This window comes from Pseudopipra pipra, chromosome 8 (assembly GCF_036250125.1).
Source record: "Pseudopipra pipra isolate bDixPip1 chromosome 8, bDixPip1.hap1, whole genome shotgun sequence".
NCBI classification, from domain to species: Eukaryota; Metazoa; Chordata; class Aves; order Passeriformes; family Pipridae; genus Pseudopipra; species Pseudopipra pipra.
The window spans coordinates 37,529,752-37,549,309 of record NC_087556.1 but is presented as its reverse complement, the minus strand read 5'-3'; the positions used below and the strand labels follow the sequence as shown (position 1 = coordinate 37,549,309).

Genomic DNA, 19,558 nt, shown 5'->3' with positions numbered 1-19,558 from the left:
GGTAATAGCAGTGTAACACCTATACACACAGCTGGTATCCATTTGGTCATTCCCAGAGGTGGAGATTAGGGAACATCAGCTCTGCAAACATAGATGGCCATAAAGCCATAAAGCAAAGCCAAGCTGACAAAGCTTTCTAAGTGGAGTTAGCTCAGGTCTCATTTCTTCCTGAGTTCACTTACAGCCTTCTCCTAAAAATAAACAGGTCCAAGGGGTTCCCAGGCCTAGTCCTGTTCATTTCTACAGGCTATTTATCACCTTTTATTTGATGTATCTAATTGAACAACCTACTGAGCTCTGTAGCGTTCCTATATAAACCAGCCATGTCCCAATGTCTGGGGGAATTTTGTGTGTTATTTGTACAGCTTTCCAGTGTGTTTGCTCTCAGTTCATCCCTCAGAGAAGGGCTTTCTCAAAACTTGGGTTACACAGGTAGTATAGAAAGGATCCAAAGGGTCAGATAATTGTCCTTCTACATTTACTCATTTCAACAAAGAAATTAAGGTGATATCAGGAGAAGATAAGGCTCTTTCACTATGAAAAGAATATACCAACCAACCACTAAGAAGTTTTTCAAATTGAGTTTGACAAATTGAGCTGATGTCAGGAATGGGGCACAAAAGACCCAGAAACACAGGAGAATTCCACATCTGAAGTCACTTGATGCAGGGCAAGGAAGGAGACATAAAAACAGTATGGCTCCCTACTAACTGTCCCAGTAGATCCCCAGTAGTCCCAACTACACAACACTAAAAATAACAGTCTTCTCAGCCAAGACAAAACACACAGACACATATAATTCTCTTTAATGTCCTGCTCCTGATGCATTGCTGCCTAGGAATTATCCTACCTCTGGAGCCCCAATCCTATTCCGGCCTCCAGCACACTAATTCAAGAAATCTATGTCCATGGGCTTTGGAGTTTTCAGAGAAACCAACCATTAAAGTTGTTTTTCAGCTTAGCTATAATCTATAATCTGAAATAAATATTCCTATCTTTCTAGGAACATTTCCAAGGATAAAGCAGACTATAAAAAGTGCTTGCAAAGTTTGCACATTACTGCATGGACCTTCGAGGCTGCATCGTAAGTAGTTCAGATTTGGGGGTTTTTTTACCTTGTCAGGTTTTTGACTTCTCACAACACCACGTGAGAAGTATAACGGGGAATTACAGCTCACATTATGCTATTCCTCATGATAGTTCTAAAGTAGCTCCTCTATATCTGATTAGGGGAAAAAAGTGCAGCCTCAATAGGACAAAAATCACTCTGGATTTAAGCTATGCTTTCGTATATTTATGACCCCCCAGTCTCTAGTGGAGCAAGCAAGCACAAAGCTGACTCACGCTTGTCTTGCGTACACAGCAGTCATAACAGATGCTGCAGAGAAGACAGGCACAGCACCCTGTTCACCTTGAGAAAATTCAGCTCCAGAAAGCTAAGTGTGCTTGCTAATCGAGTGGGTTAGCAAATCCCAGCTGCTTCTTTTTCTTCTTTCTTTTTCTACTGTTCTAGATGCTTGGAATTTGGATACTGGCCCTATTCCTTCTCAGTGCAGCAGAAGGTAAGCATTTAGGGATTAGTATTTATATTGCCTTCCTATGTTGCTGTATTTTGTGAGGTATTATTTTACAACATGGTGCTTTCACAGTTACTGATTGAGGTTACATGGCTCACTGTCCCATACAAGAATGGTGAGATGAACGCATGTGCACGTTGTCCTTCCTCTTCTCCACTCTGGAAATTCTAATCTAGGAATAAGCAAGAAATGCTGATGTTTCCTATGTCAGAAAAAAGCTATTGCTCTACCATGCCTAGGGAATTATTTAGTGATGGAAATGGAGAAAAAGCCAGGGGCGGGGAGTGGAGGCAGTCTAATGAGGCTCTAGTTGTATATTCAGCAGAAGACACTGGCTTGTATAGTGTGACTTCTTGTGTGCAGTCAGCTGTTCAGCACAGTCTCAATTTATTACTGATCATTTGCAATTCCTTGGCTTGGTGTTAGGAGAAACTCTTCAGCTGTCTTTGCTTTGGGAAAAGCAACATCTGGGGAAAGATACCCAAGGTATGAGAGAGGATACCACAGAGGAACTCCTCTGAAGACTTGGTTGATAAGCAAGAGGGCGGCTTCTTTCCTTACAGCAAACTGTAGCCTCTAAAGATCTAGGAGGGGGAAACTTCTGGTCTTTGCTTTCTGTTAAAAGGAATCAAGAGACCCCCAGAGAAGCGATGCTGTGAGTTCTGACTAACTGCTCCTCTTCTCTGCTCACTCATATATTATTGATCTGATCCTAATGCTACAGGCAAAGAAGTTTGCTATGAAAGGCTTGGATGCTTCACAGATGATGCGCCATGGTCTGGGACTGTAGAAAGACCAGTCTATAAGTTACCCTGGAAACCAGAGAGTATAGACATTCACTTCCTCCTGTACACAAAAGAAAATCCTACTGACTTTCAAGTAAGAACTGCTGCGTTTAAACATTAGTAAATCACATGCAAAAATCATGAATAAACACAGGCTTCAGCTGTGTTCCTGAAAAGTGTTAAAAATTCCACTTTGTTCAAGAGACAACCTCTTCCAGCTCCTTGGCAGGGTCCCCATCGAGAAGTACTTGGAAACTGAGCATCTTTGGGTATTTTTTTCCACAGACAAAATGAAAACACTTGAAAAGTAAAGTCTTTTCTGCTCTAAGATATGTGTCAAAGCCTGTTTGAATGGAAATACAGACCTCAAGCCATAGTCATGTGAATGCTTGCAGATGAGTTTAACATTGCATAACTTTTAAACACCTATACAGATAACCATAGCTCAGGTCTTTGCAATTTTGAAAAACTATTTACAAAAAGCAGATTTAAAGGTTTATTAATTTATTATCTACATTAATTTAATATCTACATTCCTGTAGGAAGTCTCTGCAGTTGATAAGTCAACAATTGAGAACTCCAATTTTAACACGAGCAGGATGACCAGATTTATAGTACATGGATTTATAGACAATGGAGAAGAACACTGGCTGTCAGACATGTGCAAGGTATGTACCACAGGAACATCCTGTCCCTCTGAGGTACCTTAGTTTGCATTTATAAACACATTCCTAAAAATTGTCTGATTTCCCTGTTTCTAACCAATTTTTCTCATGATATTTGAAGTGATAAGAAAGGGGAAAAAGGTGACATTTTCAAATTGTTATCAACTTAAATATGTAGCTTTGCACCTTGAGGAAAAGCATGAGGCAAAATCTATAAGGTTCTTCTCTTTACTGAAGTAAGTGACAACAGGATTTGACTCCATAAGTGTCCTTTTTCTCGGTAAAAACAACACAAACCCTGGATAAAGATACTGCTTAGGATCTAGGATGATTCCAGAAATAACTGCAGACTCAGAGCTGCTGAATCCTGTTTTCCCCAGAGAAGGAAGAGGTTTCTAGATGTGGAAGTTTATCACAAAGGCTTGGGCTGCCGCGTGGCTGTTGGGGGCTGGGGGCTGTTTGGGCTGGCCATTATCAGGAGCAATAAAGCTGTAGAAATGATATCCAGAAGGGACCTCAAGGGGAGCATTTCAAACAAAGCTTTCAATCTAACACTTACTATGAACGCTGAATGTAGTAAAGCACTCTGCTTTATTGATTTTTCTGCTAATTCCACAAATTATTTCTTAACCCTGTCCCCACACAAAGTGCAAATCCAGCTTGTGGTTTTCTCAAGTCCTTCAAACATGCTTATGTGGCAGCTGTAGCTAATGAAAGCTACTGGTCATACAGCACAGAGCAAAATCCCAGTTGATGGCACTTGCATGATACGGTTTTCAAAAATCTATTAACATAACTACAATTTTTTAAAATTATGTGTTCCTATTTTACTTATGAGATCACTATGAGAAACAATGTGAAACTTAAATCAAGGCATTTCACACTTACTGCATCCCCATCACCTGCTTTTCTTTGATACTAGGTAAAAAGAAAAGACATTAAATTTATTTGTCACTTTCTCTTGAAAAAAAAAATCTATGTTATCACTTTATGAAAATTCACAAATGATTGTTGGATTTGTTAGTTAATAATTTAATTACAGTATTAGAAACATAGTGATGTTTTCACACTTTTCTCTCTCCCCCTTTCCCCTCTTAAAATAGAGGGTTTTTGCTAGAACTTCACAGTCAACGAGATAGCTCATAATTTCCTTCAGATAGTACCTTGAATCCATCTGATCAATTTTCACAAGGATGTAGAGGCTTGAGATAAATCCTTAATTTTTTTCTCCATGATGGTGGCCTATGTTTTATCACAACACTCCAATTTATTTATATTTAGAAAAAATTTGGTCTCAGTGAATCTTTTTAAAAAAGAGTGGAGCAAATGGGATTGTGAATACATCAACCCTCCTATGTGTATCTGTTACTTACTTTCCTTCCCATTAAGCAATAATCCTATCTGCACATTGATTTTTATTACTTCTAACATGGTCACAGACACTTCAATTGCCTTTTTTATCCTTTGCCAGTTTTAACTGTTTTTGGATTCTTTATAATGTCCGAACACAAAGCAAAGAAGAATAACTATACATAAGCTTCTAAAGCAAAATACTTCTAGCCAAACAATCCAGCTCAGTGGAGGACAGTAAAGCTTCTCATTCTATGGCAGACAATAAGGCATCTGCCTGCATATCTATCTTTCTATCTATCTATCTATCTCCAAATAAAGTAATAAATTTGGAATGGATATTCAGGAACACCATCAGTCTATGCACCCTCTTATAAAAAGGCATTCTCTTTTTTAAAAATCTGTATCAGAAAAACACTGTTGATTTTTATAATCAAAAATGTAAGTTCCAATTCAATTTTAATTAAATAAGTATTTTTAAATCACTGAAGTGAATCAGTACATAAGTAGAGCTCTTAGTGTTACATACAAAGTTTGATTGAAAATAAAAATTAAAAGTAGCACTATTGATATTGTTTTCCCTTCTGTAAAAAATACTGCTATAGGCATTTGAAATGATTGTGGCCATTCCTACAGCACATCCCCCTATTTCAGCATTGTGTGAGCACACACGCCACTGTGAGCAGGCACGACCACACCCACATGCTACAGATTTTGGTTCTTAAGAGGTTGTCTACAAGTTCACACAAAATATATGAGTTGAGCTGCAATAAGCAACACGACTCGATTCCGTATGGTATTTACCATGGGTTTTACTCTTGTTTTATGAAACAGAGGATGCTTACTGTGGAAGATGTGAACTGCATCTGTGTGAACTGGAAGAGAGGTGCAAGATGTCAGTACACCCAGGCCTCGAACAACATCCGTGTCGTAGGCGCCGAAATCGCTTATTTTGTCGACGTTCTTATGGTAAGAGTGTTCTGTGTACAAAGCTATAGCTATAACACTGATTTGAAAGAAATACAGTACTGGAACTTCCATGAATGTGGATGTAGCCAGCAGAAAACAGTCTTCTGCTCCACGATCATTTCAGTTGTGCTGAAACCAGACCTTTTCTTAAAAGAACTGTTCTAGACAACCTTGGGATAGGAATTTCAACAAGATATTCCCACAGTACAGCCAGGCAGAAATAATGGACACGGCAAACTGCTTCTTTATGGAGACAGAACCTACCAAAACCTACTAAAGAGCTCGTAAGAATGCCAGAAAATAAGCTGCCAGTCAGCAGAGGCTGGAGGACAACTACTCTCAGGGAGCAACAGTGGTTGGGGACAAGCAGGACCCGCCAGGGAAAGCCACGGTGGACAGTACCCAACTCTGCAGGAGGTGCCCCGTGCCCACTTTTGTAGGCAGCCTCACATGGGAAGTGATGCTTGGTTTGAAGCCTTCTTTTAATCTAATTGCTTTCAACACACATTTCCCACAAAATAACTATAAATCACTAAAAACAGAGAGCATGCTGGGTCTAGGAGTGCTCTGACCCACGTCTCACTCTCTACATCTGCATTGCAGCTCCTGAGTTACTGTCCAAAAAGGCTGAGGGTATCTCTCCTCTCATGTTCTCCCCCAGCTGCATGTGGTGCCCAACCTGTCAGGTGCAACTCAGAGTTCCTGCCTGGCTGACTCTCGTAAGCCAGATAAGCATTCTGTGAATCTTAACAGGCCTAGAATGTGACACAGGTACAGGGCCTCTCAGAACAGAACTGTCTGGAGCTGTAACAGCCTCCAAAGGCTTATTCACCTTATTCAGGTGCGAATAAGGAGTTTTGAAAAATCTATGTATTGAACATAAGTAACTATACAGGCAAACAGATGCTGAAATCCTATAAGAGTTCCTTATAGGAGAGGAGTCAGTGGTCCAATTAGAACTAGTTTTTCAACCCCTTTTTAGTCTTCCCTACTGCTGATGAAAAGAGATGTAGCAATTTTTCTTTGTTGTTGTTTCCCCAGGACGAATACGGATACTCTCCGGCTGATGTCCACATAATCGGGCACAGCCTTGGAGCACATGCTGCTGGTGAGGCTGGCAGGAGGAGGCCAGGGATTGGAAGAATAACTGGTAAGTCAGTGACTTCAGCCACCAAACAAAACGTTGCTGCTCATTTCCTCTTCTGGTTTTATCCATGGGCTGCAGGGTAGTCAAGGTAATTTGAGTATTACAGAACTCAGCCTCTTATGGTACACCAAGGAGCCGTGCCCTGAGAAGCGTGGGAAAACAGTCAGCATGATGATTATTTTGCTTGCACATGTGTTACACAGCAAAGGAAATTTTCTAACATGTTCAGCCCTTCCAGAGGTAAAGCTATGGGTTTGATCTCCTTATTCATCACACGGGCAGCACCAAGACGTTGTGCATTAAGCAGAGTGACCTTTCATGCATAAAAGACAATTTTGGATATTATTAACACAACCCTTTTCAATTGGTTACTTTTCCTCAGGGATTTCAGGCTTGGTGAACCTTGGACTAATAGTCTACAAAAGTCAGTTTAAAAGCAAACCCTAATGTGTTGCCCAGGGACAAGAAGAGATGCAACTATAAGTTGGCAAAAACTGTGTAATTTGCAAGACTTTACAAGCTCCTGAAATTGCTGCAGCAATGTGGGAAGCACATCAATTCTATTTTCTGCTAGGCTCAAAAGCCAAGATCGTCATTTCAAAACAAGATGTTTTTCCCAAAATCTGACTGGAGCCAGAAGTAGGCAGGCAGGTTTCAACCCCTTCAAACACACAGGGTGCTATCAGCTGAAATTCCTCTTTGAGTACTCTCAAGCAAGGTGGGCTAGAAACCACATGAGTTATATGGGATGCAGACACAGCAACCTCAGTCTGAACATTATTAAAGGGAAGTTCAATTAAATTTAAAAAAAAAAAAGTTATTTCCAAGGGTTGGGATTCAATATTGGTGTAAATATATAAATTAGTAAAATTTAATAGGTTTCACAAAAGTAACCTCTTTGACTTCCTGGAAGAAAAGCCACTTGGTAAGAGAGAGCACACATCCTCATTTCATTAATGCCTATATTACCTAGTATGAGGAACCCTAGGCAACTGTATATTGATAATCACTATATATAATCAATCAGTGTTATGTGAAATGATTCTACATCTACTTCTCTTTATCTATACATAATGCTAGTCATTTTCATTCAGGACTGGACCCTGCTCAACCTTATTTTCAAGGCACTCCAACTGAAGTCAGACTGGATAAATCTGATGCAGACTTTGTTGACATTATCCATACAGACTCAGCTCCCACAATCCCCAACTTAGGTGAGTATTCAGATCTACTGTATTAATACTGAATTATTTATGCCCTATGGCACTTAAGTAGTCAATTGTTCATCAAGACTCTGTTGTGCTGTCACAGACACAGAACGAATACACCATACTGGTCACTAACAGCTCCTAAAACACCATGCACAGACAAACTTGAAGCCAGCAGCTACAGGTATGAGACAATGGTAATTTAAAGCATGCTTACCAGTGTTTTAAATGCTTCAGGTTTTGGCATAAGACCAGCAATAGGACATATTGACTTTTATCCAAATGGAGGAGAGGAAATGCCAGGGTGTGGGAAGAACGCCGTCTCACAGATTGTAGATCTCGATGGCATCTGGGAAGGTAAGGATGTTGATCCATTATAAATTCATGGGTATGTCACCTGTCACGGTGTAGCCACTTAACTTTCTCTAATTCAGGTGTTTTGCATTAGCTCTTGGTGTGTCCACCAGCAATGGCAGCTGCAGAGCACAGCAAAACTATTAATAGGCTCAAAACACACAATTTTTCAGAGCTCATTAAAAAATAAACAAGACAAAGGGTTTGCCTTTGCAAAATATGTCTCCTCTAAAGTATCTAATAGCAGAAACAAAAGTTACTGGAACTGTGCCAAGACATTTAGAAGGGCCTGTAGCACACATTGCACTTTGTGTCTAGTTGCTCAGCAGCAGCACTGATGGAGCAGGGCAAGGATGTTCACAGCTGCTCCTGTTAGTGTATCTTCAGCTGAAATTCTTCTTCTGACATAGAACAATTAATGTAACTCTTTTTTAAGTTACTGATTACAATCCCAGTTGCCCTGAAGTGATGTTATCGTGTCTACTTTTAGCCAGCTAAAAAAAGATTGGCACATAGCTGCTCAATTACACTGTTCTTTTTGTTTTATATGGCTCTAATAAAATCTCTGAGTATTACAAAATTTCTGTCTATCTACTTAAATTGTACATAATGTTAAAAAAAAATAAAAAAAACCAGAGGATTTCTGCTGTGGAGATTTTTTAGTATATTATCTAAGGTCTTTCTTATACTACTGCAAACACCTTAAACTCTGGGAGTCCATGAACTGATTTGTGATAACTAGCCTTTTACTCCATCTTTTATTAAATGCAGCTGGAGGCATTACTTTTTCTTTCTCCTTTTTTTTTTTTTTTTGGATAGAGTAAACTTGTTATTAATAGTGGGGAATTAAAGCACAAAGAAATAACTGCACTGTATATGATCTTCTTTTTAACCTAAAGATAGGAAAGTAAAGGCAACACAAAGAAAAAGAATATATTCATTATTTTAATCCTAAGAGTCTCCTTTCTTACGCACCCCCAAATAATAATTTTGTTTTGAAGTCCTCAGCTGAGGCAAATCAGCATTGCCTTAGGAAGTTCACTGTTAAATACTTTTCATTTGGTTTCTTTTGTTATGGTAATGCAACTGTTGCCTCATGCAGTTCTCATTTCTATTTAAACTCGGTCAGATTGCACAAATGAGTGGGTTTTGGGGGGCAGGGGCTGCACTGAGCTGCACAGTCAGTCTCCACAAAGCATTTCAAGTTTGCATTTTATACCTGTTGAGTCAGTGGCATTCCTTAGGGCATCAATTCCCCAAAAGTAAGTAAGTTAGTTTCCAACTTTATGTTTGATGCTCCAAGAACTGTGTAAGGCTTTTGAGCAGGAGTGATGCATCCCAATCACAGGGCAAGGGCTGTGCTGATCTCTTTCCTAGAAGGGTAACAGAAAGGAAGAACTAACCTGGAAGCATCTCTTCACAGGAACCCGGGACTTTGTGGCTTGCAATCATTTGCGGAGTTACAAGTATTACTCGGACAGCATCATCTACCCTAATGGCTTTTTAGGCTATCCTTGTGCTTCATATGATCTTTTTCAATCAGTAAGTATCTCTCAGAACTTCATGATGCACCTTATTGAAAATAGTGGCTCTTATCTGTGCATCTGAAATTCAATGTATTTATGCTACCTTGCACCCAATGAATGTATCTGTAAGAGGAGTAGGTGTCAGACGTCCAGAAGTATTACAGCTTGTGCAGATGACACAGGTGAAAGTAGGAGAAGGCAGTAACAGAACAGGGGCATATCTAGTTTGGTGCTGGTGTGGCAGCCCTGAAGTACTGCTGGAGCCTGTGTGGCTTCCCCAGGCCTGCTCCTCTGCATTGAACTGGGGAAGAGGTAAAGAGAACAGGCTGTCCCTGTAATGGCCAAATGTATTTATCAAGAGCAAGGACTGTGATCCCATACTGTAGCAGGCAAGCTTTCAAACACAGCTTAGGTCTCTTGGGTTTAGAACAAGAAGTAAAATAATATGTGATAATCTGTAGTCCTTTGGTGACTGAAGATGGCTCCAGGGACAAAGCAATGCTTTATGGACCAAGGTCAGGAAGCCCTTCCCTGTCCCAGACTGGGAGACAAAGAATTACAGCCTAAGAGCAGCAGGAAGGTGACAGGCTCATCATACCCTACAAGCAGCACAGACAGAGGTATAAACTTGCACAGTGCTTAGATCCACCTTTACACATTCTAGTGGGTGACAGAGATCACACTTCTCAGACTGCTTTGGGAGAAGGTGACTACCTGCTTCTGTCACCATACTAGAAAGCTGCTTCCATGATAAAAGCAAGGTTTGTTTTCGAGACAAAGCCTCCCTTGACCCAACCTGAAGCTATAAGGAGACATCCTTCTTTCTCATCAGTTGCTGGGAAGGACACTTCTCTTCCCTGCTCCAGTTCAAGACTACTCAAGATTGGCACTGATGTGGTTGGATTGAACTAAATGGCCCAAGAAGCAGCACAGAGCCCTGAAAAATCAGAGCCTCTGAGAAAGCTGGCTAGCTCCCATGATCCTTCTCAAGTCATAGAAAGGGTTACTTGAAATCTGTTGCAGTGATACAGGGCCAGTTAGGTGGGTATATTAAAAATATGTCCTGCGACTAATTTTTTGTTCTTGGCTGGCTGGATAATGTTATTAATAGATATATTTGTTTTCACTAGGGAAAATGTTTTCCATGCCCAGAAGAAGGATGCCCAAATATGGGTCACTATGCAGATAAATTCAAAGGGAAAATTACAGAGGACTTTCTCAAACTTTACCTGAATACTGGAGAGGCCAGGGATTTTCCTCGTGAGTTTTGATTCCTTCCATTGCTACCTACTCCTTGTAAAAAAATTTTTAATTTTCCTGCTTTACAATCAATTTTAACAGATGAACAGGTCTCAACATAGTGCAAGGGCTGTTCAGTTCTTCATGCTTTTTCCTGTTTTGCTCCAACTCTACTGCCCAGTTTGGAGCCCTCCAGTACAAGAAAGCTGTTAGCAAACTACAGAGTCTAGTGAAGGTCACTGACATGTTTAGTGGATTGCACTACAAGGTGCAAGGAGAGGAAAGGATAGGCAATGCACACAAGTTGCAGCAAGGGAATTTCTTATTAAGTAGTATGAAAATCACAGTCACAATGACAGTGGCTAAAGGCAGGAAGAGGGGTCCAGAGAAGCTGGGAAATCTCCACCTTTTAGATGTTCAAAACTCCATTTGACAAAGGCCAAGAGCAAGCCAATCACAGCTGGCCTGGTTTCAGAACTGGATGGACCAAATGAACCTCATTTACAACCTTAGTTATCCTAAATGTCAGCTCTCAAAACACAGTTCTTCCTTCACCTTTGTAAACACAAATCACAATCTTCTCAAGCTGCTTTTGCTTATTGCACACTGAAAGAAATCACCCGCCCAAAAAATTATTTTCCTTTAGCTTCAGGATTCTTTTACACTGCTTAGATTCTGTATTGATTCCTAACACGGCCTTCTTTCCAACGTCACTGTGTATGAAATCCTTCAAAATGCTGAAATCTATATTGTATTTACTAGGGTAGGGACCAGGTTTCTCTTTTTTCTTTTCCAGAAAGTAACACAAATGTCTACCATTTCTGATGCTGATCTCATCAGGACATAATGACATACCTGACTCATTGGTGTTTTGTATTTTCTGCTTTCAACTACTGTGTACAGACAGGAAAAAATAGACAAAATGCCAGCATTTGATATTTTAGAGACTGTTTCTCCCTGGGTACAGCCTAACTTACTGTATTTCTTCTGTATAGTTTGGAGGTACAAAGTAACTGTGACCCTCTCCGGAAAGAGTAAAGTAAATGGATATGTAAATGTTGCCCTGTATGGCAGTGATGGGAACACAAAGCAGCACCAGGTCACCAAGTAAGTTAATTGTTCAACAGAAAAGAAACTTCTCTTCTAGAATATTTAATTCATATTTTTAATTAATAATTCTGTTTAAATTGATCTTTTTTAAGTGATCAAATTCTACCACTGATGTAAATGTAGCAATAGTTCACTCACTCTGGGTTTATACTTGAAGGGAAAAGGTTAAAATGCAGGATTTTAAAATGCCAGAATTTGGTGTTGCTTGCTTGCTGTTCCACAAAGGACTTGTTGGACCTGCAATAGGAGAGTTCTGATCTTTTTGTCTCTCACAGGCTTGTAAAATGTTGCCACAGTTGCTTTCAGCTAAAGTTACCTTATGATTTACTATACAAAAAAATCTACTTTTTGTTGCTCATATCTTTCCTGCTTACACTGAAGCTGCTTCCTTGCCTCTTGTGGTTTTTGTTTATTTGCATTTTTCTTGTTTGCTTCAACTAAAATATTTGAAATTATGAAAAATACGGAGAAGGCATTTTGATGTGAGGTTTGGGTTTAATTCTTTGCTTTTTTTACTTATAACTATGTCACTTCCACTTTTCCAAGGACTTCACATCCTCACGCCAGCAGAAGGTGTGTGCTATGAGCTGATCCCAGTTCATATGCATCTGTGCATTCACCTGAGATGAATCTGGCAGACCTGGCAGTATGGGATGCACTCCAGCCCTCTCTAGCTTTGTAGGACCTGTTTCAATACAGTTGCTGGATGTGAAGTTCTTTTCTTCTCCAGCAAAACCTGCTGTATCCTACCAGGCGCCACTGTGGATCCAGCAGAGGAACAAAAAGGCAGATGGATTTTGTCCTGTCTCTCACTACTTCCACTACCATAAGTCTTTTAATATGGAGGGGAGTAAACATTCTCCTCTGCAGGCAGATGCAGGAGTGAGTACAAAGCTAGGGGGAGGAATGAAAGTCCTGTCTTTCTCATGAAGCTTGATAAAACCATAGAGGTTTCTTCTGGGTGATTCATTCAAATGTCTGCTGACAGGGGTAAATTTAAGAAAATAGAGCGTGGGTCTGAGAGAGAGCAAAGAAAAGGACTGGAGAAGTATTGGCTAATGTTCAGTGAGATGCAGTAGCTGAAGCCTTCACCAGTCTCAAACTGCTGTCATTTAGAATTTGCTCTCTTGGTGCGATATGAAGCAAGTAATCAGATTATAAACCAGGGATACCAGGAAGACACGGCCATGTTACTTGGCCACAGTGTGGGAATCTCTGCTAGACAGCCAGGCTGAGCAGCTAGTAGATAAACCTTCTGCCCATCCAAAACAAACCCAACATCTGTATCATATAAACTAACTAACATTAAATGAAAATTTCATCTATATGCAAAAAAATCCCTTCCCTACATAAGCAACAGGGAGCAAACTCTACCACCTCCACAGGGATTATCCTCTAACTGAGTCCTCACTGTGAGGTGTGACTGCAGCATATCAGGCCCACCTGCCTCTGAAAAACACTGATTTGGGATGAATTAAGTTGGAAAATTGGCAGTAATGTTGTTACCATATTATATGATAAATATTGTCTCTCTGTTAATTCTCTACTCATTTGATACCACAGCCAAGCCAATGAGAGGACTGGTAATTAATAGTAGATGCTGGCATGCCTCACATCCATAAAATGTTGTTTTTCACAGGGGAACTCTCAAACCAGACAACACTTACACAGCCTACATCGATGCAGAAGTTAATGTTGGAAAAGTTACAAAGGTTAAATTTCTTTGGAACAACAACTGGATTAATCCAACTTTGCCTAAATTAGGAGCTTCAACTATCACAGTAGAATCTGGACAAAATGGAACACAGTAAGTATATCCATTGGGAAAATCTTGAAAGTTACTTGAGAAGATAGGTGACAAAACTGTGAGTGGATTGAAAGCCTTTTCACAACTAAAGCTATTTAAAGCATTAAAAGAAAAAGACCCTCAAGAAAACCTTTTATTTCCTTCTTTTCAAGACACTGTTGATCCATAGTTTGATTCACTACTACTTCAAGTCTTGACCTTAAATAACTCGAAAGAAAAACTTAAAATCTTTCCAGGCTTTAGAAGAGCAAGCTTCCTGTATAACTCTTTGGGTGAAAAAAATTAGTGCTGGCTGGACTGTCAGCATCACTCTTGCCAAGCTCCACGAGAACTGCTTGTTTTTGTGTCAGATTCACAGTCAGCTGGGACCAGCAGAAGTATTCCATTGATATGGATGATCCTTGAGGTCATGATTGACAAAAGAGGATGGTGACAATAAGCCTTCCAATGAGGACTAGTACTTAGAGCCTGCACTTAAAGCCTCTCTATAAAATTGAAGTAAAGAGGCTAAAAGCGATTGCTCTAGACTTCATGGAATATGGCTTGATGTTCAGATTACAGAGGTAGGATTTACTGAGCCAATTAAGTCCCTCATTTGCTTGTTCAGTTATTTTATTTTATCCACCCCATGATTTGGTATCTAGAACAGGAGGTACAGTGTAAGTTTTAGACCCATATACAAATGCACAGTTAAGATTCCATCATTTAAAAGACAACATGGGAGATGAAAACAATTTCAAGCAAAGGGAAGTGATTACGGCACCACTTTAACTTACCTTAAAGCAGAGATTCTAGGTCCAGTTTAGTCTCTGTTCACCACACCAAAGCACATCACTGATGAAGTGTATTCCTGTAGATAGGAACTCACTTTTCTACTGACTCATGGCCTCTGTACAAGTAGTTGTGGTCATCTACATAGTGATGGTAGCACAAAATCTGGAAAAGAAAAAGAAACTAAAATTAAAGGAAGGCAGGCAGTAAAGCAGAATGGACACAGTCTACCAGTGCTTTCCCCAGCAGTAATATTTCAAACTTAGATGCTCAAAGTTTGTTCTGTCCATTTGTGTCACATGACAAATCAGGCTGACTTACATTAAAACAAATCCACTTGTATAATCTCAAGAAATGTTGACAACTCAAGGTGCTTGCATTTATTTCTTCTTCAGATACCATTTCTGTGGGTCCGAGAGCGTGAGAGAAGATGTTCTGCAAACTCTTACTTCTTGCTAACAGCACATAACCTTGCTATCAATAAAAGCTACTCATGCAGAAAACACTGGAGTCTGCAGTCCTATACTGATGATATGTGGGGGTCATTTTGTTTGTTTGGGGGGTTTTATTTGTTTGTTTTGGCTTTGGGGTTTTTTTGGTTGCTGTTGGTTGTTTAGGGGTTCTTTGTTGTTGTTTTGTTTGTCTGTTTGGGTTTTTTGGTTGTTTTGGTTTGGTTTGATTTTTTTTTGCTAGTTTAGGAGGCAGAGGTTAAGTCTATGGATATCTCTCTATAGATAGAATTTTTTTAATAGCTTTAGGAGAGAATGAGCCAAAACCAGTTAAGTGTTCCCCTGCTTTCAGCCTGTTTTGAAATAATTTCAAACCAGAGGAGGAAAGGGGGCAGGTGACAGAATCTGGATAGTGGCTCCTGGGCAGTACCAAAAGAAAGCAGATCTGCTTGTGAGTAGGAGGAGTGGATTAAGGAATCTGATATTCTTAGTCAAACTGAAGGCTAAGCCCAGAATTAGCACGAGATAAAGATGAAAGAGAGATAGGAGGGGACGGTGAGAGGTTACAAAATGAGGACAGAAGTTTAAGTTTAATTACCTGTTAGAGATGGAATAGTCAACTTGATGGAGAATTGCGAATGTGTTTTGGGGTGTTAATGCTGAACTGAGCTCATACCATGCCCTATCCCTGCAAGTGTTCAACACCAGGCTGGATGGGGCTTTGAGCAACCTTTCCTAGTGAAAGGTGTCCCTGCCCATGGCAGGTGGGCTGGAACTAGGTGGTCTTTAAGGAGCCTTCCAAACCAAGCTATTCTAGGATTTCTATGACCTAAACAGAATTATTTTGAGAAATCTGCATAGAAAATTTCAAATGTTAGTGAAGTTTCACTGAAATGCTTATAATCATAACATTCTCCAAAGTATCCTGAAATCCCTTATGCTGGGCCTCAGCCTTGAACAAAACTGCTGGATGATGGGATCAAAACAGGTAATGCAATGAGAGGATCGGTTCTTTCCATGCTTTCTGAGGAACAGATTCAGCTAAAGTGGGGAGAGTTCAGGAATTCATTTCTGACCCTGTGTAATCCTGTCTCAGCTCCTTCAGCCTGCTGCTGGAGAAGCCAGCTGGATTGCCTCTGCTGCCAGAAGTAGTCCATCCTCACAGAAAAAATCCCACAGAACTGATGGAGATCTACCACTACACAGACCTGACAGTCCTGGGGACCTTTCCTGCAGTTTCTTCTCAGGTTCCCCAGACTGGGGCGCTCTGGTCTTTCTGCCTTTCTGATCCTCCCCCATAACATCTTTCCCTGAAGGACATCAACCTCCCAGCAAGGCTTTAGATTCCCTGTGCAGTGGTGGAGGTTGAAACCAATTTATTCTGTCTTAGAGCACTACTCTTTTAATATAGAAAAAAAATAGTGTTTCTTTTTTATTCAGTGCATTCTGCCAGCTCTTGAAGGGAGATGAGGGCTGTAAAGAATAGAAAAGGGACCGTCATCAGCATTGAAGATTAGCTACCTGTGGGCATGCTCTGAGCTGGACTAAGTTCCTTATGTAAAAGCCAAACTGCTCCTTGCTTTAACACAACTGAAGATAATATCTTCCAGCAATTTCAGTTTTAGTCAGAGATGTGCAGGATTGCTTTTATGTTTAAAAACTTTCTAAATTGCACTTGTGCCTCTTGCCCAGATTAAAAGGCACTGTTTGGTTTAGATTAGATATAAGGAAGAAGTTTTTTACTTTAAGAATGGTAAAACACTGGCACAGGTTGGCCTGAGAGGTGGTAGATGCCCCATCACTGGAAACATTCAAAGTCAGGCTGGACAGGGCTCTGAGCACCTTCATCTAGTTGAAGCTGTATCTACTTATTTCAGGGGCAGGGAGGGGTGGTGAACTAGACAACCTTTAAAGGTCAATTCCAACCCTAACTACTCTATGATTCCACCCAATTTTGCTCCCTCAGGAGCATAATATTGTTGCCTTAAGAGACCACACCCCCCTGACATTGCCTACTTCCTTCTGCCTTCACTGTTTGTTTCTTCCAGACACTGGCTTCCTGATCTCAGTACCTCCTGCTGAGGAAACCTCACCAGGGTTATTAACTTCCTAACACTGTAGAAGAGTTTCTCCTTTGTCTTTTGTTCCATTACCTTGGTATAAGCAGATTCTTGCCTACACAGTTGTTTTGACAGTTACGATATTCTCGGCATTATCCTTTGCCATAGCCACTTCAGCAACCCATGTAATTTTAACAAACACCTAACAGAATCAAGACGTTCAAGTTGACAATAGCATAATAAAAAATCTCCTTTTAATAATGAACTGGAGCTGCCGTCATCTTGTTTTAGCCGAGCAAAATCTCCCCCCTCTGAACATTTTACAAAGCTATTACATAAAATGCAATGTTAAATGAACAACAAATTACTTTCCCTTTAGCTAGCTTTTAATGCTAATGGTGCTATTTATTCCTGACCTTTTGAAATATTAGATATTTTAAATGACAACATAAAAAGAATTCTTGTTTGAAAACGCGAGCGACTTTAAACCACATGTTATTACTTGTAAGTATAGCATGCACATGCATCATTCATTGCAGTGTCCCATTTGTGGCTAATTGGTATATATTTCAGTTGACATATATTGTTCTCCTGCAAATGTGTCAAATTCCTTAACGATGTTGGTGACAAAAGCAGAACGCTTGAGATATATAAATTACTCTCTTTACCATATAATCATTCTTATCTATTGGGAATGCTATTTGTGACAAATTGTGTTCAAAAATACACACTAAATTGATTATTTTTTTTTGAACTTTAATATCACACCATTCATGGCAAGTCTTTGATTGAATCTTTAAATGTAGGAATGTTTTGATTTTTATCTGCATCATTTTGTAGCTTTTGAAAAGCTCACTTTATTTATTAAAGGAAGAGTAGCACAGCGAGGATCTCTAAATGTATCTTTTGTTATCAGCATAAGAAAACAAATGGGCTATAATTGTGGATATAAAGTGAGTAATTTGGTGAAAAATGCTTTGTGCTGTAGTTAAGGTTTTATAATTCCTGCCAGAAATTACTATTATTTTGTTGGTGGGCAGCATTGCAATCAGAATTTTAAATATGGGAACAACTTGGGACACGTATTTTTATTACATTTGAGATTACCATGTGCGATGCATTTTTCTCCCATATTACAAATAATCTGAGAACAATAAAAAAAATAAATTGAAGATTTCATGTGGCTCTAATTATTACTGAGCTATACCAGAGCTCATTGTTGTCTTTAGACAATGCTGTCCACAGTCATTACTTTGTTCCGTAAATCAGTAGGATAATGAGGTTCTATCTTTCAAGAAATATCTGAGCGTTATCTTAATTTGGCATTGATGAATTCTCTTTGCTGAATCTCGAGGGGTTTTTTTAATCTAGTTTGTCATATTAGAGCTTTCATCACCCAGTCACAGATGACAGTATAATGTACTTGTATTTATTTCCATACCTTCCTGGGATGTGTCCTCAGAGGTTGCAAATAAGAATTTTATGATGTTATGCCTTGAAGGCTAGTCTTTCCTTAGTTTGAGTGTAAATCCTAAGGTATTTTGCCATACCCTCATACTTCAGAAATATATACTATGTATGGTTGTATTTAACTGTGGAAAAACAAGTCTAAATTTGTTAACAACTTGTTACTGATATAAACTGGGGACAATTTCTTTGTCAAAAGACATATTTACTAGAACAAAATATTTTTTTTGCCAAAGAAATTATGTAACTTCAGATACTCATTTTGTTTCCTCTGCAAACCCTCTCTAATTTGAAAACAAGAAAAGGGTAGGATGTATCCCCTTTCTTACCTGGTCAAATAGGAGGCTTCGGCAGAGGGCAAAGAAAGGAGAGGGTCGATGTGATGTTCCACAGCCCTGAACGAAAAAATACTTATAGTGACCTACATGACACTTACTTCTAAACCGTGCCTATATACAAACAGAAGCAAGAAGCAAAGTACCCTTTAAATTATGTCTAAATGTTGTATTCAATTACACCATAACATTTGAGTGGCTACTACCCTTGCTGGCACCTTGAAGACATGTGAGACCCAAAGACAAAAGTTGCCTTCAAGTTCCTCTTTGTGCTGTGACCCATGGAATTATTGTTGTGGCACACATCCTACGGAAAATCTTACCTTTAATTGCATTATGTAGGTAATGGCTTCACATCTCACCAATTATGGAGGTAAAGGGGGAAAAAAGGTGGATCTAAATCTCCACAGTAATGCACTTCTTTACATAGTAATTTATATTATTAAAATTTTTATAACCTAAGTCTCGCTCTCATGAAAAATAACAGCAATGAACATTACTGGTGGCTTGGGTACCTCAGTTTTGGGGTGTGAAGTTCCAGAGGTTGGATTCCTCTGGGAGTCCTGAATATCCTTTTTGGAGAGTGAGGTCTGCCCTGAGTGCAGTACCACTGCTTGCTTAGAAGAGGCTCTTCATTAAGGAGGAATATAGTCATCACCTTCTTTACACGGAATGCAAAACACAAAGTAAGCATGTGTATGTTCCTGCCTGAGGTGATGGAAGAGCAGAAGCCATCCCC

The 19,558-nt window shown here is 39.6% G+C and overlaps 1 protein-coding gene across 1 annotated transcript; it reads left to right on the top strand.

The window, feature by feature from the left end:
- The first annotated feature begins 1,409 nt into the window (after nucleotides 1-1,409).
- LOC135418389 (pancreatic triacylglycerol lipase-like) lies at nucleotides 1,410-15,013 on the top strand. The gene is made up of 12 exons (XM_064663699.1): nucleotides 1,410-1,562; nucleotides 2,302-2,456; nucleotides 2,905-3,030; nucleotides 5,212-5,346; nucleotides 6,388-6,496; nucleotides 7,588-7,707; nucleotides 7,939-8,058; nucleotides 9,479-9,597; nucleotides 10,712-10,841; nucleotides 11,816-11,927; nucleotides 13,570-13,737; nucleotides 14,904-15,013. The coding sequence occupies exons 1-12, from the start codon at nucleotides 1,514-1,516 to the stop codon at nucleotides 14,965-14,967; spliced, it is 1,407 nt and encodes a 468-aa protein (XP_064519769.1). The 5' UTR covers nucleotides 1,410-1,513; the 3' UTR covers nucleotides 14,968-15,013.
- The last annotated feature ends 4,545 nt before the right edge of the window (nucleotides 15,014-19,558 follow it).